This window comes from Pelophylax lessonae, assembly GCF_965119305.1.
Source record: "Pelophylax lessonae genome assembly, chromosome: 2".
In the NCBI taxonomy this organism is placed as follows: Eukaryota; Metazoa; Chordata; class Amphibia; order Anura; family Ranidae; genus Pelophylax; species Pelophylax lessonae.
In genome coordinates, this window is record NC_138769.1 from 489,063,947 (window position 1) to 489,087,143 (window position 23,197).

The following is a 23,197-nucleotide window of genomic DNA, read 5'->3' on the forward strand; positions in this document are numbered from 1 at the left end:
AGTTCCTGCGCTCCACCAGGCCCAGAACAGCAACCAGACAAACAGGAAGAGGCAGTCACTTAAGCCCACACGATCACCCGATATGCTGGAGCCGGACATGAGCCAGAGAAGACGCTAATGGGGCCACAAACAAAAGACATAACATATTCTTAAAAGTAGCATACCAAAAATTAATTAATATGCACAAGTCAATATTCTGCGCTCCACCAGGCAAACTGGAAGTGGCAGTCACTTAAGCCCACACAATCATCCGATATGCCTGAGCCAGAAAAAGCGCTATAGGGGCCACAGATCAATAAAAAGGAAAAACATAATGTGCAAAAAAATGTATTTTTAAACACAACTCATAAAGGGCCAATAAATAAAACATACATGTAATAAATGGCAATCATCAAAAGCATAAAATCAAAATAAATGACAAAGGTTAATTAAAAATTGAGCAATGCTGACTAAAATAGAGGGAAAAAATAAACATGGCCTGTCACAACAAATCAGCTGTTGATATGACAATTTACATCCCACTCTATGTTCATACCCCACGGAGAGTAAGTTAGTTTTGAAATTGCCCGCCGGACATGACTACCTTTCCAGTGGGGGGTTAACTTGTCAATACCCCAAATCTTAGTGCCAGCAGGGTTCTTATTATGATGGCTGGCATAATGCTTGGACACACTGTGGTTAGAAAAACCTTTTCTGATATTCCTAAGGTGTTTATTCACTCTCACAGGTCAAAGTCCTAATAGTGCAGCCTATATATTGTAGACCGCACGGACATTGAAGAAGATAGACCACGTTGGTAGAAGAACAACAGATAAAGGCTTTATCACATAATCCTTAAAGGTGGCAGTGGAATGGACCTCACAGGTCCTGCTGCCAGGCAAAGCATTTACCTAGCAGACCACACACCTCCTACAGGGAAAAAAAACGGTAAGATTATGAAGAAAGGACACAAGATTAGGCTTATCCAAAACATTTGGAGCGATGTGTAAACGTAGTGGTTGAACACCTCCAAAGACCACTGGAGGAGCCTCCGGCAGACGGGAACCCAGCACCCTATCATTCTTGAGAACTCCCCAATGTTTCTTAAAAATACGTTTTCACATCTCTGTATTGTTTGGAATAGGGTGTGATAAAGGAGAAACTAAAACGTTCAGGGTCGACAGGAACCCTGGTTCTTTCGCTCAACTGACCGTTTTAGTTTCTCCTCTAGTTTGGACTCCTCTGCTATCCAGGTTCCCTGGGCACAGAGCTTCCCCAGCACCCCGCCGCAGCCTGACAGGCTGGCATCCGTGGTTACCACTGTCCAAAACAACGGGAGGAAGGACTTGCCCTGGAATAGTGCTGGTGACTGAAACCACCACAACAGAGCAGACTATGTGTTGTGGCTCAACCGAATCACAGTGACCAAGGACTTTGGATCCTTGTTCCAATTGACAAGAATCTCCTTTCGCAAAGGTCTTGTATGGAACTGAGCAAATGGAACCGCCTCGAAGGTTGATACTATCAGACCAAATACCGGCATGCAGGTTCTCAGAGAGAATCGTATCATGCAATTTATGTCCGGGGGAAGAAAGACCCTCGCCAAGGCAGAGTCCAGAGTCAGGCAGAGATAATCCAGTCTCGAGGAAGGTATCAGGGCGGATTTCTTGAAATTGTTGGTCCACCCAAACTTCTGCAGGGTTTGGACAGTGATCGTTTGGTCGCCCATCAGGGCTGAAAGAGTCTGCTCTCAATAGGAGATAGTCTAAGTACCCCAAGTACCTTGGTAAAAATAAAAAACGAATAGCGCTAAATAGTAATGTGTAGCAAAGAAAATTCTTAAATATATGTGCACATAAATCCAGAAACATTTTTGAAAGTGAGAAGTTCATATGAAAAGTCCATGAATAGGAGAAAATCCAATGGTAAAAAAAACTTTGTGCTGTATAGAAGAACCACAAGTCCCAGCATACAGGTGGAGACGGCGCTCCTCTCATGGCAGAGAAAACAAATGGAAGCCCCCAGTGAAGCAAAGAGACAAATGGCTTCTTACCAGATGATGTTGGCTTCCAAACAAATGGAAAAGCCAAATGTGCATAAAGGGGTTAAAGCCATCAGGTGCAGATCATCAGAGAAGACCTTCAAAATCTACTCTCAGGAAGACACATGGGAACCACATAGATGTAAAAAGGGAACACAGGGCACATAGCGTGATACCGTTTAAAACAAAGGTAATTTATTAACATTTATTACACTCACATGTTCGTAGAGACAAGCAGGCATATCTTAAATACATGGTGGAGAAAACACAGGCTGCAGCATTCAAATGTATAAAAACCGGCTTGGGGGCATGGTCACCTCACATCTGGTACCGCCCTCCTGACGACGTCAATCCTATGACGAAATGCCGCGTCAAGCGGTACCAGACGTGTTGTCACTATGCCCCCAAGCCGGCTTTTATACGATTGAATGCTGCAGCCTGTGTTTTCTCTGTGTATTTAAGATATGCCTGCTTGTCTCTATGAACATGTGAGTTTAATAACTTTTAATAAATGACCTTTGTTTTAAACGGTATCGTGCTATGTGCCCTGTGTTCCCTTTTTACTTGTAGTGTATGTAGTTACAATGTATTTCCTATGCATCTTCCTGAGAGTACATTTTGAAGGTCTTCTCTGATAATCTGCACCTGATGGGTTTAACCCCTTTATGCGCATTTGGCTTTTCCATTAGTTTGGAAGCCAACATCATCTGGTAAGAAGCCATTTGTCTCTTTGCTTCACGGGGGGGGGCTTCTATTTGTTTTCTCTGCCGTGAGAAAAGCGCCGTCTCCACCTGCCTGCTGGGACTTGTGGTTCTTCTATACAGCACAACGTTTTTTTTACGATTGGATTTTCTCCTATTCATTGACTTTTCATATAGACTTCTCACTTTTTAAAAATGTTTCTCGATTCATGTTCTTATATATTTAAGAATTTTCTTTGATATTCAATACTATTTAGCGCTACACTTTTTTATATTAGCTTTATGAACTTTTTCTATAGGTTTGTGTGAGCCGCTTGTTTTTTTTATTTATTTACATATTTTGATTCACCATTTCATTCATTTCATCAGTTATAGCGCAGAATTTGTTCCATTTATGTACCTTGGTGAAAACCCTGGGGGCGGAGGCGAGACCAAGGGGTAATGCCACAAATTGATAATGCTCTTCTGCTACTGCAAAGAGAAGAAACTGCTGGAGTCCTGCATAGATAGGGATGTGTAGATATCCGTCCTTGATATCTATTGAGGCCAAAAAATCTCCCTGGTGTAGTGACGCCACTACCGAGCGGATGGATTCCATTCGAAACTTCTGTACCCGCACAAAGCGGGTCAGGGCATTGAAGTCCAGGATGGGACACACCTTGCCCTCCTTTCTGGGCACGGTGAACACGTTTGAATAAAACCCTTGAAAGTGTTCCTGAGAGGGAACTGGCACAATCACTCCTTGCGACAGCAAATTATGTACCGCCCCTCGCAAGTCCTTTAACTGGTCTAGAGATAGGTGAAGATTGGACAGGAAAGACCTGTCTGACGGTCGAGACCGGAATTTGATCTAGTACCCCGAGCGGATCAGTTCCTGACCATGGCTTCTTGGAACCCCCAGAAGACCTGAACAGTTTACCTTTTTCTTGTGACCCGGATGTACGAAAAAGCCACTTAAAGCGGAGTTCCACCCTGGGAACGTTTTTTTTTTTTTTAAATAAAAATACCCCCGGGACAGTCAGGGCTAGTGCATTCCACAATGGCTAGCCTCTGATCTGTCCCGAGTTGCACTTACCTTTTAGAAGAAATACTTACCTTAAAAATGTATTGTCCAGCGCTGCCATCTCAGGTGTGGGCAGCTTGAAGCCAGCGCGATCCTCTTCTGTGTCCTCTTCGGTCCCACGATGCACTGCACCGGCCCCGCCGTCACTTCCGGTGCCGCAGCGTCATCACTGCACAGCTTCTGGACAAGCCCAGAAGCTGTTTTGCAAGGTATGACGGCGCCTGCACCGGAACTGACGTCGGGGCCAGTGCAGGCGCATTGATTCCTGGGAGTGATGACGTTCAGCTCCCAGGAATCATTGCATGCCAGGAAGTGACGAATCACCATGGCCGCCGAGGGGAGGAAGAGGAAGTAAGGTGAGTATATTTTCTTCTAAACCAGGTAAGTAAAATAAAAAAAGGTAAGTCTAATTTTAGGGTGGAACTCCGCTTTAAGAGCAGAGAAGGAAGGCCCCCACCTAGAACATGGCGCCTTACCCTTAGAAGATTGAGGAGAAGAGTACTCTTTTCCCCAATGAGACCTTTGATCAACTCATCCATAGAGGATCAGAACAGACTTTCCCCTGTAAAGGGAAGATCAGTCAAGGTCTTTTTGGAAGCCTGGTCAGCAGACCAGCTTTTTAGCCACACCAGGCGTCTAATAGCAATCCCCACTACCGACACCCTGGCCACTAGCGGAGCCGTATCCAGGGAGATAGCATACATGAACACCGGGGCTTGAGCCACCTGGTCCATTGGTTCAAGCACCGCAAGGGGGAGCTTCAGCACCGCAAGGGCTTCACCCAGTCAGGAACTGTCTGTGAGACCAGAATGTTCACAAAAGTAGTTTTCAAAATGGAACCCGCTATCACGTGTAAATGGCGAGATAGGGGCTCTGCCCGTCTATCCACGGGGTCCACAAAAGTCGGTGATTCCTCCACTGGAACCACAGTAGATTTGTTTAGCCCGGAAACTGGGTGATCCACCTTCGGGGGTACAGTCCACCTAGTGGATACTGCATCTGCAAAAGGGTAACAGCGTTTAAAACGCTTAGGCACCACTAGAATGTGCTTGATGCGCCGCCATTGTTCATCCACAATAGCATGAAACATATCAGGACAAGGGAACACCTTGTCCGATTTCTGGGATTTGTGGGAGCCAAAAGACACCTGCGAACCCGACGCTGTAGATTCATCAGCCTAATTTTAAAGTTTCCCACACTGAAACTATAAGGGCTTTCACCAAGGCGCGTTCCCGCGCTGCGGCTGATGAAAACCGGTCCTCTTCACCGACAGAACCCGAAGACACCGACAGAATTTGAAGACACTGACCCTGCAGGGTGGGGTGCGTCCACGGCGGCCATATCTGCCTCAGAGTCTGAAGACCCAGCCGATGGAAGCGAAGGCAGAGGGCGTTTGCGGCTGGCAACACTTGTAATTACAAAATCTACTTTTGACATTAGGCTTAGTAAAAATGCAGTGTTATCGGGCTGTGACCCAGAAGGGTCCGCAGAAGCACCTAAGGATCTGTAAGTGAAATTATACCCCGGACTCCCATTTTACGCCGGTAAGAAAAAAAGTGCACTATCCCTTTAAGAGTCGCCAAATCGCAATCTCACCGCTATCTTAGCGGGCTACCAAACTACAGGCTAGTACAATCTAACAGCAGAGTGTACAAGGAAAACCCACAGGAAACCCCGGAAAAAAGTTACATCAGGAACTGCCAGCATGCTCTGTGAAAACGAAAGTGAAACTAATCTGCACAGGAAAAGGAAAGAACAGCCTGTGTCTTTGCTAGAATTAAAGTGCCATGCCACTCACCTGTCCAGCGATGGTGGACCACAGGAAAATGGCCACCCCATGCATTCCTATGGAGAACTAACAGAAAATGGCTGCCCATGTAATACAATGGAAAAAAGAACACATTTATCCACAGCAAAATGGCGGCCCCCACGACGCGCCATGCGGTCTCCAGGACCCCCCAAAAAGGGGTCCCTGAACGTTAGGCATCGGAGGGTCCTTAGAAAGGGACCCCACCAGGATCAACCACGCTCCATCAAAAAGGCGCCACAGCGGCCCCAATATTTCCCCCCCCCCTTCAAGGTAGGAACCGACACAGGGTAGGGGAAAAAACTGAGGGGTTTGGGCCTAGTCCTCCCGAGAGGCCAGGGGAAAAAAAAAAATCACAAAATAATAAAAATTCCCTATTTACAGCTAAGACCGAAGTGCCAGCAAGGAGCTAGGTCCTATTCCTAAAACTAGGCAGAAACACACTGCAATCTGAAGCAAAGTATGTGGGGTTATGCCTGCAGAGACAGCCCCCATGGGCATGGTAAAGTTTTTTTCCTGCCTGGTGCCTGTTCCTGATTGGAGGAGCATAACACAATGGTAATGAAGATATGGAGCTGCATCTGTCGATGAACGATAGAGAAAAATCAGTTTAAAAAAAGACAAAAATGCTAGGACCAGAGATCCTAGCAAGGAACTAGGTCCTTACTCCTGACTATGCAGAAAAAACTGAAAACTTAAAACAGGAAGTGGGAGTATACCCCTGGGACTGCCCCATAGGTGTGGTAAAGCTTTTTCTAGCCTAGTGTCCTACTCCTGTAGCAAGCAGCATAACCCAATGGTCAAGAAGATTCTGGAGCTGTGTCCGTCAATGAACAAAAGAGAAAAAGGCATTTAAAAGAGCTGGACAAATGCCCAGTGTGAAGAGGGCCATAAAGCGTACAGGGATTGCCAGTTTTTGAAGACACCCCAAAAAAACAACACACACACACAGAGGATATTCCCCAATCTTAAACATTTTTTGTTAATGTATTTATTCCTAATGGAGAGATTTCACATCCCTTCATGATGCTGTGGCAAGAACGGAGGGGATGCACAGACAGCAATATAGACCAGAGGTCTGTTTTGGTTAGGCACTAGGCTTTAAAGTGTCTCTAGAACAACTGTGTGTTTTAATAAGATCACCCTGTCAGAAAATACACAGGTTGCAACAGGTAACGCAAGCCCTCTTTTCTTACACTTTTATAAGTAAGATTCAAAAAAATTAACTGAGAACTACATTTTTCAAGTGCTCTGAACTGGGATAGCTAAGCAACAGGCATACCCCTTACAGGGATCATACACATTTTCACCAATAAAATTCCATGACTTTTCCATGACTTCACGTAAATATTCATGACCTAAAGTTTCATGAAATGTCTATGTATACATGTTAAATAAGAAGAAAATCCATGTCACACCGAGCATATTTTTACTAATATAAATGACAAGCTTTGTAGTGTACAGTGGAATATGAAATCTTTATTTAAATAACGCTTGCACAGTAACAACGTACTTTTCGTCATGAAGCCATACATTTTTAAAGCTGCATTTCCCTGGCATTGCTGTAACACTGTGAACACACTATCTTTAGCTGAAACTGTTACCCCTGTTGTAATTTGACCAATATACTGTAACTGGAGAAAGATTAATGGCCGCTCCTGCTTGGGGATAAAGCATCAGTTCAGGCAGACTGGTATGGATGGCACAGTCAGATGCACAAAATGCAGCACTTACTCTTTTAGGCCCAAGCCACAGTCATGATGGAGGAGGTGCCGGCGGACTGGTATGGATGGCACAGACAGTCAGATGCACAAAATGCAGCACTTACTCTTTTAGGCCCAAGCCACAGTCATGAGGTGCAGGCGGACTGGTATGGATGGCACAGATCTGATGCACAAATGCGGCACTTACTCTTGGAGAAAGAACAGTAAATGGGTGCTCCTGCTTGCCGGAATAAAGCAGTTCAGGCAGTCATGAAGGTGCAGCTGGACACTGTGATATGGATGGCACAGATAAAAGCACAAAATGCGGCGCTTACTACTCTTAGGCCGAACCTACAGTCCCACAAACAGGCAGAAAAGAGTTAACAGAAAGGCGCCATTCAGTGGATTGGATGCTTAATAATTTTATTGACATATATTTTACATTGGTGTAAGCGTATAGGACTGGTAGGTGTCCTTCCAGGCCCGCAGTTTGCCCTTACTGTCAGTCACTGGCCAGCAGCAGCCGAGGAGATGAACCAATCAGGTAGCGGGGAGGGCCGGCCACGGTTTGCCTGGAGACTGTGACTGGCCAGCAGCAGCAGCAACAGCTGGGAGATTACAACCAATCAGGCAGGGGAAGCGTCACTGGAGGGCGGGCCGGCCCTCCCCGCTGCCTGATTGGTTCATCTCCTCGGCTGCTGCTGGCCAGTGACAGCGCATACCGCGGACCCGGAAGGACGCTTACACTGATGTAAATACAGTATGAGGCAATAAAATCATTAGGGAATAAAATAATTAAAAAAATCATTTAGCATCCGCTCCCCGCTCCTCCACAGTTCTCATATTCCATGACTTTTCCAAAACCTAGTGGTGTTTACTAATTTTCCATGACTTTCCCAGGCCTGGAAAGTGTCATCTAAAAATTCCATGACTTTTCCAGGATTTCCAGGACCATACGAACCCTGCCCTTATCACAACTGTCCTCAGAAATTTTTTTATATCAAAGATAGGGTGGGGCATATCTGGCCAGGTCTGTGTGAATTTTTACTAACAGTGTTGGATCTTTTCTGGTGTCTAGATCATATTTAAATATCCTACACAACTGCTGAAGTGAAAGCGAACGTAAGACTGTAAAAATTGGGACGAATAATACATTTACTGTCTGGTTGAATAGATATTTCCAAGACTACAAATGGACTTTAAGGTATAATTTAGGAAAAGCTTTGATTATGTTATGTCTAGGTTAATCTGCCAAACATAACCAAAAAAGGATGGCCATAGACAGAGCGAATTTCTTTCCTGAAACCACGAGTTGACAGGGGAATCCCTCCCATCGAACAGTTATTATTGCTAGCAGCTATAACAGCTGTGAGAGAAAACCACATGTAAAATCTGGCAGACTGGGTGTACCCAAGTTGATTGATCTATCAACTTGGGTACATTCAGCCTGCCCATTTCATGCTTTGAATCAAATCATTTGAAACCATCAATGGCTGGCTTTAAATCAATGATTTTGTTTTAGGTTTCTTTCTTCAGTTTTCATATTGTATGATCAACTAAATTGTATACACTGTATAATTACCTCTGAACATAAACACAAAAAAAAATGTGTGCGTCTGTATTGCATGAAAACATCAGAAGGATCAAAATAAAAAGGCATTAGAGTACCTTTTTCCGGCTATCCTCCTCATCATCAGTTCTGATGCAGATGGGCTCATTCAGCAATGGGCTAATGAGAGGAGAGGAAGGCTTTCCATCTGGACTTAGGTTTGGAGATAGTGTGGAGTTTAGCCCTGTTGTTGCTCCTTGAGAATTAATTGACAGTTCAGAAAGGTGTGGACTCCCTGTTAATGAACCTATAAACAACAAAAATACTTATTGAGCATGCTGTACTTTTTAATCCAAACTTAACATAAAATGTAAAACCTACTCTAAAAAGCACAAGCACACTAGTAGAGATACACACAGCTCTGATACAGAGGTCCTAATCCCCAAGAGACAAACATATCCACTGACTAATAATTACAAGAAAAAAAAAACTTATTGGCCCATAGATTAATGCCCCATATTTAGTTCTCCTGAAGGACATGCTCTGCAAAATATCAAAGAAGGGTTCACTTTTTCGAGCTTGCTAGAATGATTATAAAATAGGGATATTTAGCATATATTTGAGCTACAGGTATATATGGAGGATCATTTCAATTGTTTTTACAAATTAGACATTAGACAGGACACAATAAATGAGGTAGTGAATCTGCTCAGCAACTACATTACAGAAAGGACATATGTTAGAGAGAATCTACAGAGGTCTACTAATTTACAAAACTCCACTGCAACGGAGACAAAATGACAAAGGCTGGAAAGACTACATTGCCAGTACTACACAAAACAGACACAGTATACCTTTTGACGTAATTCCATTCATGCTCCAAATGAACGCTTGGGACAGAGATACTAGCATAGCTAGTCATTCATTCAATGAAGAAAAATACACACAGGATAAGAAGTGATGGCAAACAAATAGCACGTCATGTCTTGACAATTTGAAGGGAAACATGAGTGCCATTCAGAAGAAACCTGATTAGCCTGTGCCTAGGAAGAAGTCACGAATCTCATTACGGCTGTAGGGTTGCGGATACTAAAAGGTCAGGGAAGAGATTTAGAAGAACACTTCCAAGAATTGTAAGAAAAAAATGGGAAAATCCTTATAGGTGTAGGCTATAGAGAATCAGTACAGCAATGGAGCACCTGATAGAACTTCAGACTTAACTGTGACATTCCCAGTGTTTGTACAACAAAGATCAATATTCGTCCATGTACTTTTAGAATTTTTTTCACAAATTTTTTTCCAGTCAATGCCTAAAGTACATCTACTATTTTTGTAGAAAATCTCTCAGCCTCCCTCCTTAGCCCCCAATCTAAGATAACCTGCAACTTTCCCAAAATGGTGCATACTTAGCTCACTGTGGTGATCTTTACATACTTCGAACAGAAATCTTCCCCGATGCAAGACACACCTGTGTAGTAATCCCTTTACAGACAACTATGAAGCTGAACTTCTATAGTAGAGATCCTAGAAAAAAAGTGCCCAACCGCTGGCTCGTGGGCCACATGTGACCTGTGGAGCCTTCCGATGTGGCCAGCGATCTTGTGCTCTAGGATTGCAGGTCAGCAAGTCCAGATTGCGGGTTTTTGACCCGCCATCCCAGAGCATTAGTGTTGAGAATGGAGCTGGCGGTAGAGGAAGCACACAGCTTCAGTAGAGAGCAGAGCCAATGCTTCCTGTATAGAACCAGCTCTTGTCACAGGCAGAGTGATATCAAATGCACTCTGCCTGGGACATTAACAGTCAGGTGATACCTGCAGGGTGATTTCTGAAGTGATGATCACATGATCTGTCTGATTGGGTCTGCATGTTCGTTTTTCAGGTGGTCCCTCCATTCACCTCTATTTTGTCCATTTACGCCCGCCTACCTCCACTCCTATCGGTAAAAAGATCCATCCCCTTCTTTCTGAGTGAATTAGATTGGAGGGCCTATAAAGTAGAGCGAGCTGTGGCTGTGTCCACTCTGCAAATGCAGAGCGGACACGGACCTGTCATCTGCCCGCTCTGCTCATTGTGGCCCACTATCAGGTGCCAAGTCGATTAAGTGGCATTCGCCCTTCAAAAGGTTGGGAACCCCTGTGCTAGAAGTATGGCTTAATAATGTCTTTTGGGCATTACTGCACTTGGGAAGCTAGCGTCAGGGTAGATTTTTCATGGCTGTAAACACCATAGGAGAAGTATGCACAGGTGGGGTGATTTCAGGTTTTGGCTCTAAAAGCTCTTTGATCCTTTGATAAAGACTCAGGGAGTCATTACCAATGACCCATATCTTATTGAAGGGCTCAATTCAAAGATTTAGACACATTGTGCATTACAGCACATTGCTCTGCTGTGCTGTCTCTTTAGCCAACCCATAGTGCTTATAGGAGTCAATTGTCATGTAATAAATGATTATTAGCAAAATAAAGACTGTTTGTATCCATTTTAAAATGTATAAAATGAACACTAAATAATTGGAACATTTAGTGTAAGATACAGAGAGATCTGATGCTGCCGATCATGTGATGGAAGTAGAATATTGAAGAATTTTATATGCTAGATTTCAGTGCTTGATTTGCTCTGTATAAAATAAGCAAGCAGTTAATCTTTACTCAAACCAAACACAGAAGGCAGCAGTGGGGTGCTTTTCATGTTGTAGAATGTGTGGCAGCACCCTAATAAAGATACTAGTAGGGGCATATGGTATTGATAAGCCTAAAACATAACTAACTTTCTAACTTAACTAATAATTCGCTATTCGACAATATTAGATGATTGCTTTCTATTTAGGTAGGTAGGGGGGTTTTCAGTGTGTCTGGAAAAATGGCCACATGCAGTTCTAAATCTAAAAAAACAACATTAAACACACACTTCAGGAAGGAATTACACAAAAGTGTGTCAATTTTATTGATGCTAAAAACCAGTATTACAAATTTAAACATTTTGAAGAAGTATATGTGCATCACAGGAACTGAATTCATAATTCAAATGAATCCTACTTTGCTAAATATCAAAAAAACAGTTAAGAGTATGTTTACCCATTCTCCTATATCTGCAAAGACTCTGGCTCATTGCACACACTGGGAAATGAAAAGGGTAAAAGCAAATATCCAAACCAACTGGTGCCATAAAATAAAAACAGGAGAATATTCTAGCACCAACTTACACAAGACAGGCAACAGTGTGAGGGCACAGAAAATCTTGGTAATTCACAAATCTAAAAATCTAAAGATTAAAAAGCATGCAAAAATCCTCACTTGACCAAAAAACTATCCAATAAGCTAGCCTACAGTTAACTAATTCCATTTACTGTCACAAAACAAAATCAGAATTTGTCCAAAGACTTTCCACTATATATATCCAAAAAGGAGGTGATCTCATGAAAAATTAAGCAAATTACATTTAAAAGGAAATTACACAAGACCATTAAATATAATTATATCCTTTAGAAGCTGGGAAGACAAAGTTACTACAATTAATTTGGCCAGGATGTGAAAATTAATTTGCAATTACATCTATTTAGAGTTATGTAACTAGCTGAAATGTAAATGCAATTGTGATTAGCTAGGTTTTTATATTTACAGCATTTTACAGGTTGTAATTTCAATTTATAGGCTTTTTATATACTTTATCAATAAGTAAAAAAAAAAAATAGTTTCACTTTACATATGTTCTGTATATGGCACCATAACACCGATTTTTGTTGGGTAATACCACTAAAACATAATTCTAAAGCCATTCTATAGCCCTCTGTTTTTTTTATATATATATATATATATATATATATATATATATATATATATATATATATACACACATACATACATACATATACATACACACAGTATCTCACATAAGTGAGTACACCCCTCACATTTAGTAAATATTTTAATATATCTTTTCATGTGACAGCACTGAAGAAATGACACTTTGCTATCATAAGCCGCTTGCTGCATCAGATTGGTATGCATGGCTGTTGTCCCAGAAGGAAGCTTCTTCTAAAGATGATACACAAGAAAGCCTGCAAACAGTTTGCTGAAGACAAGAAGATTAAGGACATGGATTACTAGAGACTTATGTCCTGTGGTCTGATGAGACCAAGATAAACATATTTGGTTCAGATGGTGTCAAACATGTGTGGCGGCAACAAGGTGAGGAGTACAAAGACAAGTGTGTCTTGCCTAAAGTCAAGCATGGTGGTGGGAGCTTAATGGTCTGGGGCTGCATGAGTGCTGCTGGCACTGGGGAGCTACAGTTCATTGAGGGAACCATGAATGCCAACATGTACTGTGACATACTGAAGCAGAGCATAATCCCCTCTCTTCAGAGACTGGGCCGCAAACACACTTTCAACATGATAATGACCCCAAACACACCTCCAAGACGACCACTGCCTTGTTAAAGAAACTGAGGGTAAAGGTGATGGACTGGCCAAACATTTCTACAGACCTAAACCTTTTTGAGCATCTGTGGGGCATCCTCAAATGTAAGGTGGAGGAGCGCAAGGTCTAACATCCACCAGCCCTGTCATCATGGAGGAGTAGAAGAGGACTCCAGTGGCAACCTGTGAAGCTCTGGTGAACTCCATGCCCAAGAATGTTAAGGCAGTGCTGGAAAAGAATGGTGGCCACACAAAATATTGACACTTTGGGCGCAATTTGAACATTTTCACTTAGAGGTGTAGTCACTTTTGTTGCCAGCGGTTTAGACATTAACGGCTGTGTGTTGAGTTTTTTTGAGGGAACAGCACTATACTGTTATACAAGCTGTACACTCACTACTTTACATTGTAGCAAAGTGTCTTTTTTTCAAAGTTTTACATGAAAAGATAAAATAAAATATTTACAAAAATGTGAGGGGTGTAATCACTTTTGTGAGATACTGTGTATATGTATATGTATATATATATATATATATATATATATATATATATATATATACACTTTTCTCTTATGAGCAAAACATTTTTTTCAACCCTCGTAGAACAAGTTCAAATCTAATGCAATAAATGGATTTTTGTAAAATCTTACCGTAAAATCCTTTTCTCTTAGCTCATTGACAGACGTAGTCCTCGGTGATACACCACCTTCGGGTTATGTTGCCTCCACAGGAGCAGGACTAGACAGGAAATTAAAAAGCTCTGGCCACACCCCAGGGGCAGTCCCAGAGGGTATATCCTCTCTCTCTCTGCCTCAGCAAATCAGTTATGTGAAAAAGCAGTCTTTAGAGATTTTAACCAAACTCAAAAAACAGAGGGGCGGGGACTACGTCTGTCAATGAGCTAAGAGAAAAGGATTTTACGGTAAGATTTTACAAAAATCCATTTTTCTCTAGCGCTCATTGACAGACGTAGTCCTCGGTGATACACCACCTTCGGGACGTCCCAGAGCAGTATCACAACTGAGGGGTGGGAAAAATGGAAATCAAATCCCAATCTAGAAGGCCCAACCGGTGCCAACTAGAAGTTTACAATGCTCATCCTTAATGATGAGACTCAACAAAAAAAGAGAAAAATTTTTTTTTTTTTTTTTTTTTTTTCAAACAGAAAAAACCCTCGAGGTAGACCACCGGTCTCCTCAAATTGCGGCCTGCAAAACCTTGCGGCCAAATGAGGCATCCGCCGATGCCGTCACATCAATTTTAGAGAACTTTGTAAAGGTATGTACCGACGACCAGGTGGCCGCCTTACATACCTGGACCACTGACGCCTGATGGCGAAAGGCCCCGGAAGTACTGAGCGCTCGAGTGGAGTGCGCCCTAACAGGGAACGGAGGACTCTGACCCTTAATAGAATAAGCCTGTACCACCGTTTGTCTAATCCATTTGGCAATGGTCGCGGCAGATGCAGGCAAACCCTTTCTGGGGCCATCCGTAATCACAAAAAGTGAATCCGTCTTACGGAATGATTCCGTAGCTTTCAGGTATACCCTGATTGCCCGAACCACATCTAAGGAATGCAACGCATGTTCCCGATGATGCTTGGGCTGAGGACACAAGGAAGGTAGTACAATATCTTCATTCAGATGAAAATCTGAAACCACCTTGGGAAGAAAAGATGGCTTAGGATGAAGTACTACCTTATCCCTATGAATCACTAGGTATGGTGACTGGCATGATAATGCAGCCAGTTCTGACACCCTGCGAGCAGAAGTAATAGCCACCAAGAAGGCCACCTTCTGGGATAAAGTAAGCAAGGGAATCTCCCTGATGTTTTCAAAGGGAGGTTTCTGTAGAACCGACAAAACCAAATTAAGATCCCAAGGCGGTAAGGGCGCGCAGACTGGAGGAGCCAGGTGCCGCACCCCCTGGATGAAATTCCGCACCAAGGATTTGGTAGCTAAAGGCTTCTGAAAGAAGATTGCTAATGCTGAAACTTGACCCTTGATGGTGCTCAAGGCTAGCTTCTGCTCAACCCCTTGTTGCAAAAAAGGCCAATATTCGAGACACCGAATAGGTACGTGGAGGAAATCCTAAAGATTCGCACCACGCAATATAAGTTTTCCATGTGTGATAATAGACTTTGCTGGAAGTCGCTTTCCTTGCTTTAATAAGGGTAGGAATGACTGAAGCTGACAAACCTCTGTCCTTCAGTACTTGGGTCTCAATGGCCAGGCCATTAAACCCAGCGACTGTAAAGCATGATGGTAAATTGGTCCTTGAGACCACAGACACTCCCTGAGACGAAGTTCCCACGGAACATGTACGACTAACATGTCCAAGTCGGCCAGGCCGGCTTGAGGAGGCCAGCCTAGAATTTCTAGGACCACTGGCGCTGATAGAATCTGAACCAGGCGTCCCTAGAGGTATCTGGCCCCGACCATCCGAGAAAGTCTGGTCGTTTTCTGTTCCCACACATTTATCAGATACCTGATAGTTATCAGGAAAGGTGATCTTTTCTGGTTGAACCTCAGGGACCGAAGTCACCCGACTAGAGGCTACTTGGCCTATCTGGTCAACCAGATCCGATTCCTGTGAGGTATCGGGACTAATCTTGGGAAAAGGTAAAGGAAAAGATCTATTCAGGGAACGGTAACTACCGCTTCCTGTAGTACTTAAATGTTGGAAGGGAAGAATCGCACCGGTAGTAGTGGTTGATGCTCGATCTAATGTCCTGAATACCGGTGAAAACGTCCCCCCACCCTGAAACCGGGTGGGGGCGCACCTTCAGGCTGTGTACTCCTTTGCTTCGGGTTTGGCTGGGTTGGTCCCCTTCTTGAACCCTCCTGGAGGAGTCTTGCCTTTCCCGCTAGTACCAGCCGGGCGCCCTTTATGGGCGGTAAAGAAAGGTCCTCGCTTGTTGCGAGGTCCCTTAGCTTTAGCAGCCTGTGGCAAAAAAGTGCTCTTGCCCCCAGTGGCATCCTTAATGATTTCATCTAGGTTGGCCCCAAATAGACGATTCCCCTGAAAGGGGAGATTTGTCAAGGTCTTTTTGGAACCTAGGTCAGCTGACCAGCATTTTAACCACAGCACACGTCTGAGGATCACCGCTGTCTTAGATGCATGCCCTAATAAGGGAGTAGTGTCCAAGGCTGCGTCACAGATAAACTGTAGCCCTTGTATAATCTGTTCCATCAAATCAGATGTCTCCTGGGGAATATCTTTTCCCCTAAGATCTTGGCGTACCATTTTCGCCCATTCCGTAAGTGTCTGGGAAACTAGACCAATAACAATTACTGGTCTAAAAGCTGACCCTATCAGAGAGAAGATGGTGCGGGACTCTGCTTCCATCTTTCGATCCACCGGATCCTTAAAGGACGAAGTGTCCTCCACTGGAATAACCGTGGCTTTATTCAGCCTGGAAATAGGCGGATCCACGACTGGTGGTACCGTCCATTTCTTAATGATGGATTCCTCAAACGGATAGCGTCTAGCAATACGCTTGGAAATAGTAAAGGTACGTTTAGAATGCTCCCATTCTCCTTTAATCTGATTACCGAAACATTTAGGTACAGGAAAAGCCTTCATCGTCTTGATGGGCTTATTAGTACCAAAAGGAATCTCTGTTTCAGTTGCCTCTGCCGGTAAAGCCTCAAGTTTTAAGGTTTCCTGCACTGCCACAACTAGTGCGTCCACCAATGCTTCTTCCTGAATAATAGCAGGAGAAGAAGCGTCCTCCTCACTGTCTGAGGGGGCTTTACCTGGGATAACAGCCCTTGCAGAGGAACCTGCAATTGCCGTGACCACCTCTGAATCTGAGTCAGAGGTGTCAGATGGTATAGGGGTAGGCGGGGGTCGCTTCCTTGACCCCCGTCCCTGACAGGCCGCCTCCACCCGAGCCACCATAGACTCCAAAATTGCTGTAAATGACTCTATACTCTGTGCACCGGCGGGTCCCGTGGCCCCCTCGAGGGAAACAGGTGGGGGAATATGTGTGGCAGGGTCCATGATAATTCCAGTTACTTCCTGGATAATATAATTCAAAAATAAAACTTTTTTTTTTTTTTTTTCGACCCCCAGCGCCACAAAAGCCCCTTAGTGTTACCTGCTAGGGATCCCTATCGATCGAGAGAGAGAGAGATAGACCCCCAGGCTCACCACTTGATGCTCAGAGTTTAACTGCAACAGGTTACAGCGCTGTCTTGACAAACAGGAAGTCTTTTGGCTGGCTGCCCAGGAAAAAAGGAGGCGGCTCCGCCCCTCTGTACGCCTTCCGGCGCCTCCCCCAAGCTCCACGAGGTGTTTGGATCACCTCAAACATGGCCACCCCCATGCTGGAGACACGAGGCTACGCCAAAATGGCGGCTCGTGCGATCCAGCAAAAAAAATGGCGGCGGCCCGTACTGAATAGCGGTGTGCTGCAGGGCACACAACACTCTCTCTGCATGGGGATATGGCGTGGTTGGCGGTACCGGCCCTGGCGGACCGCATGGCCGTTCGGGAGGCCTGCTAATAGCTGGAGGTCTGATTAGGAAGGCAGTCTACATGTCCGTGGCTTCTGACTGGTAGGTAGCTTATTCTTAACCCATAAGATTCCCAGAATGCCACAGATTACATCTTTAAAACATGTATACAATTAGATTGTTAGCTCCCAAACCAAGCCTCCTGGCTTTTTGCACACATAAAATCACACTCAAAGTAGGAGGATCTGTGTCATGTTGTAGGATAGAAAGGGACTCTATCTTACCATACAGAGAGGGGCCCGCGTTCACCACAAAACCCGTCAGGGGGAAAGGGGGAACATACTACTCACCATACCGGAACCAGGCGGGCACCAACTCCTGACAGTACCCCTCTCCACCGGGGCGGGAGGGCTGTCGACCGATACGGACGCCGTGACTCATGGTCTTTGGCGTTTCAGCGAGACGTTTAACTCGCGTGGACAGTCCTTTAATGGGACTTTGTCGCGGCCGACCCAGCGCGGAGCTATGGCCTGCACGCGCTCGTAGGCTGAACTGGGGTGACCACCGGATCTCAACATCCAGCCCGTCGCCCAGTTCAGCTTTCTTGCTTGAAGATCTCACAGGAACACTGGAGAAAAAAAGCTGTCTAAAAAATCCTTTAAGAAAAAATTCTTGCCAGGACCTAAGATCCCAGCAAGGTATCTAGGTCCTTACTCCTAACTAGACAGAAAATAACTGATTTGCTGAGGCAGAGAGAGAGAGGATATACCCTCTGGGACTGCCCCTGGGGTGTGGCCAGAGCTTTTTAATTTCCTGTCTAGTCCTGCTCCTGTGGAGGCAACATAACCCGAAGGTGGTGTATCACCGAGGACTACGTCTGTCAATGAGCGCTAGAGAAACATTTTTTTTAAGGGATTCTCACCAGAATTGTGAAAAGGTTATAAAAATGCACCCCTTTTGTCTCCCTTTCTTTGTAACATTCAAACACAGGGGGTAGATTTAATAAAGCAGGTGCACTCAGAATCTGGTGCAGCTGTGTATGGTAGCCAATCAGCTTCTAACCTCAGCTTGTTCAATTAAGCTTTGGCAATAAAACTTTGAAGCTGATTGGTTTCTAAATAAACCCCAGTGTGCTGAACAGCCAGTAGTAAAGCCTTATACTTAAGTGATACTAAAGTCTTGTTTGCTTTTAGTTAAAAATAACAAACATGTTATATGTACCTTCCCTGTGTAATGGTTTTGCACAGAGCAGCCCAGATCCTCCTCTCTTCTTGGGTCCCTCTTCGGTGCTCCTGGTTTCTCCCTCTTGCCGAGCTTGAGGCACCCGTGCCGAGTCACAGATCTCTGTGTCCATTCTGGCACGGAGCCGCGGCCCGGAACCGACTGACTTTGATTGACAGCAGCGGGAGCCAATGGTGCCATGCTGCTGTCTCGGCCAATGAGGAGGGGAGTCCCGGGCTGCCGAGACACTCCTGCAACATCGCTAGATCCAGACAGACCTCAGGTAAGTATTAGAGGGGCTGAGAGGGGGGTGGTGGACAAAGAAGGCTTTTTATCTTAATGCATAGAATGCATTAAGATAAAAAAAACCTTCTGCCTTTACAACTGCTTTACCTGTATTGTTTCAAAAGTGCACATATTTATTACCCTACTGCTTTGTATACAGTATGATTACTTTTAAGAATAACTGGGCCTGCACTTGGGTGGACATACTAAGGAATTCAGTCAAATCGGTAATTGTAAGTTAAATTTGGCTGTTTAAGAATCTCTCATTTGACTAACGACCTAAAACTGCTTACAGAATCTTTCCTGTAGCAGAAAGCACACAGTGTAATTTTTAAACAATACACCAAATACGTGGAGGATTTAAAGGAGAAGTACAGCCAAAGCTCATTTGGCTGTATTTCTCCTATGGATCACAGAGTGCAGTTCTTCTACACTCCTGAAACCCATTTTCAGCAGACAGCAGGCTAAAGCCCCCTTCGGCTGACCTCACAGAGTCCAGATTGAGACAATGGAGTCGGGATCCACCCCCCATGCCTGGACTGGCTCCCGGCTCAGCCTCTCTGCAAGCCGCTGAGAGCCTGAGCCGGCCACTCCCGCCCCCTCCACAGCCCAGCACTCCAGTGAGCGTGGGAGGTGGGGGGGGGGCAAAGCAGAGAGCTGCTGACTGACAGTCAGCAGCTCTCTGCTCAGGGAGCTGTGAGAACCAAGCGGAGGCGTTTGATCGCTCGATTCTCAGTGTTAGAGGTGCTGGGGGACAGAAGCAACATTGGACTGATGCTGCATTCACCTAGGTAAGTATGAATCTTAACAAAAATAAATACATTCTCTTTTAACAGCAGCGGAAAACCAAAAATATCTTTGTTCCTTAAAGCAAACATTTTACTTTTGCTATAGCATAGCTATATGCTTGTTAATGAGAATAGTCCACCATGATTACTCAAGATCTCAAGCTAAATAATAAATCTTCTGCCTTTTTAGCCACAAATATATTGTATACAAAGGTATATGTAGGAAGAGGAAATATGGCAAAAGAACTCATCATTAGCAGGTTAACAGCAGTTTAAAACCATAATAATGGCAAAGCTATTCAGCCAATATGTTGTTGGCGTACATGCCGAAACGTTTAATTATTACAAAGAGCTCAATCTCACACTGCTAATGTTGCAGCCGGTTTTCTTCTATATAGAGATTCAAAGTACAGAAATGTTAAATTTTTCAGATGTAGTTACAGTCATGTGAAAAAGTAAGTAGACCTATGGAAACTATTGACTTTTTCAACATATTTGATCAGGCAGACTTTAGATCATGATTTGAATAGTGCCTACTGATAAAGGTGATATACTTGCCGTACAAAAAATGATAAAATTTCCATGGTGTATTCATTTCCATGATTTCATTAGCTAAATACAGATAGAAAAGGTAAGTGCACCCCTACATTTATCACCACTTCAAATCCATGAAATTAGAATTGAATGTTTCAGATTAGAGCCTTCTTAGGCTGGGTTCACACATATGCGGGTCCTGTGTGCCGTGTATGAATGGGCTGCTGTACCTGCAGGAAACATGTGTAAAAAGCCTCTGACCCTTTTTTAAACATGCCCACATGGAACCACATGGTAGACCCACGCCAAGTTTTCTGATTTGTGTGGGGGTGCCAGTAAATAATGGCACCCCTGCACATCTGCTAAACAGCAGTACATTTTGCCTGCGGGTTGTGGAATGGGTGTGATTAGAATGCATTCTCCGACTCACATGTGTGAACCTAGCCTTAGGAGGTTGAAACCTGTCTTATTTAAACTTGAGATATCTAGGGTAAGGTGTTCCCTATCCTATCTACATGTTTGAGGTCATCACGTCAATATCCAAAAAAAGAAAAAAAAAGCCAAGGACCACAGAAAGCTGTGGATACCTGTGTGTATGTATTTAAAAAGATTGTCAAATGATTTAAAATCTGTAAAAACAATAAAGGAAATGATCTACAAATGTAGACTGCAAACCATTTGTTAATTTGTCCAGAACTGGCTGGTCCTGCAAATTAAACCCAAGAGCAAAAGTGCATTCATCCACAATCAGGACATTGCACCAATTCAACCTGTGTGAGAGATGTGTTAATAAAAAGCCTTTGTTGTTGAAGAAGAACATAAGAACAAGATTACAGTTTGCCAATAACCATACTGGCAAAGACCTGGTCTACTGCAGTAATGTGTGTTAAAGACTGAGTTGTTTGGTCACAGTAACTGTAGACATGTTTACCACAAACTTAAGACAGTATCTCAGGAGCGTAGCCTTATAACTGCAAAGCATGATGATGGAGTGTTATAATTTAGGGGTTGCTTTGCTGCTTTAGTGCCTGGGCAGCTCACAGTCTTCAAGTCAACTTTCCATTCTGCATGATCTCAAAGCGTACTTGATAACAATGTAAGGCCATCTGTGCTAATGTTTAAGAATGTAAATGAGTCTTTCAACATGAGAATGATCCGAAGCACACCAGCAAAGTCACCAAGGATGGCTCAGAAAAAGCAGTGACTTTATTCCCATTGATATTTTATGGGGGGGGGGGGGCATGCAAGCAAACCCAGAAGAAACCGTGTTGCAGTTATACAAAGTCCTACAAATAAGTACCATATTTATCAGCATATAACACACTTTTTTCCCCTGAAATAATTGTGCAAACAATGGGGGAATACGCCGATATTTTTTTTTTTTTCTACCAACGTGGTGGGGGGGGGGGGGGGGGGCAGGGATCGACGGTCAGGGTGAGGGGTGTCAGGCTAGCCCACCTCTCCTGGGACAGCCCTGCCAGTGTCTGCAGTTAAGAAAAAAATCAGCCCCTTTTTATAGATTTTACCTACATTATATCACTGACATTGAAAAACGGTGCCTCTTAATACCTTGTTAGCTTCCTTCTTTCTGGCCGCTCTCCTCCTCCTCCTCTGAGTGTAGCTTCAGATTGGTGGAGGAGAGTGATCACATGACCAGACATTAAACGTCAGAGGAGAGCGGTCATATGATCGGTGCTAACGAGGTATTTAGAGGCATCGGTTTACTATGACACTGACACAATGTAGGAAGCATCTATGAAAAGGGACTGGCAGTGATTTTTTTTTCTTTACTTTAGAGTATACTGGCAGGGCTGTCCCAGGAGACTGGGGGGTCTCCTGGGAGTGTATGGAGGCTGTGCAGTGTTAAGGGGGCTGGAGAAAGGGAGAAAAAGTTATTCTCCAATGTACAACCCAATTCATCTCCAACACACCTCAAATCCCTCCCAAGTCCCACAACTACAATACATAATGTAGGATCTCAGCCGGGAAGGGAAGTACTGGGGTGTTGAGGTACTAGGATGGAGACAGTGGAATGTATGACTCTTAACACCACCTCCAGATTCAAAGCTTCTGTGTCCTACTGTGCATGGGGGGAACTGTGTAATGAAAGGGGCTGTGTACTGTTATTTTAAATTGTTTAAAATGTTTCTTTCCTGAGACTTCCTTCTTAAAATGATGGTGCGTGTTATACGCTGATAAATATGGTAATTTCTGCTACATGGGGCAATACCAGCTTTTGATTCCAATGGTGTACTTACCTTTTTCGTTGTACAAACATTACATCTACGATAGTTTTGCTGAGTAAATGGTTCAAAAAGCAAATTTTTCTTGAGTTCTTATACAAGCATATCACCTTTATCTCTAGGCAAGGTTTAAGTAAATATCTAATGTTTGTAATGATGTTCAAATATGTTGAAAAAGGCAAGAATACATTCTTCATATGACTGCAAGTAGCTCAGGCATTTCTTTAACTATCAACTTTGTGTCACACGATTCTGTAAGTTCAAAGATTTGGGACAAACATACCTAATAAACAGTTTGTCTAAAAATACTCCAAGCAAAGGTAAATTTGAAATTGGTAAAGAAATTTTAGGCTGCGATAAAACTTCTAATCATGTGAAAGCCATTGCAAGGAGCATTTAGCAAAAGA

General features: G+C 43.7%; 1 protein-coding gene across 3 annotated transcripts in view; it reads right to left on the reverse strand.

The window, feature by feature from the left end:
* The window catches only part of FARP1 (FERM, ARH/RhoGEF and pleckstrin domain protein 1), a 323,137-nt gene that overhangs the window by 62,579 nt on the left and 237,361 nt on the right, over positions 1 to 23,197 (reverse strand). For all 3 annotated transcript variants that reach the window (XM_082246158.1, XM_082246159.1, XM_082246157.1), the window contains exon 14: positions 8,963 to 9,150. In XM_082246158.1, the coding sequence (XP_082102284.1) occupies positions 8,963 to 9,150 (188 nt within the window). The remainder of the gene's footprint in view (positions 1 to 8,962; positions 9,151 to 23,197) is intronic.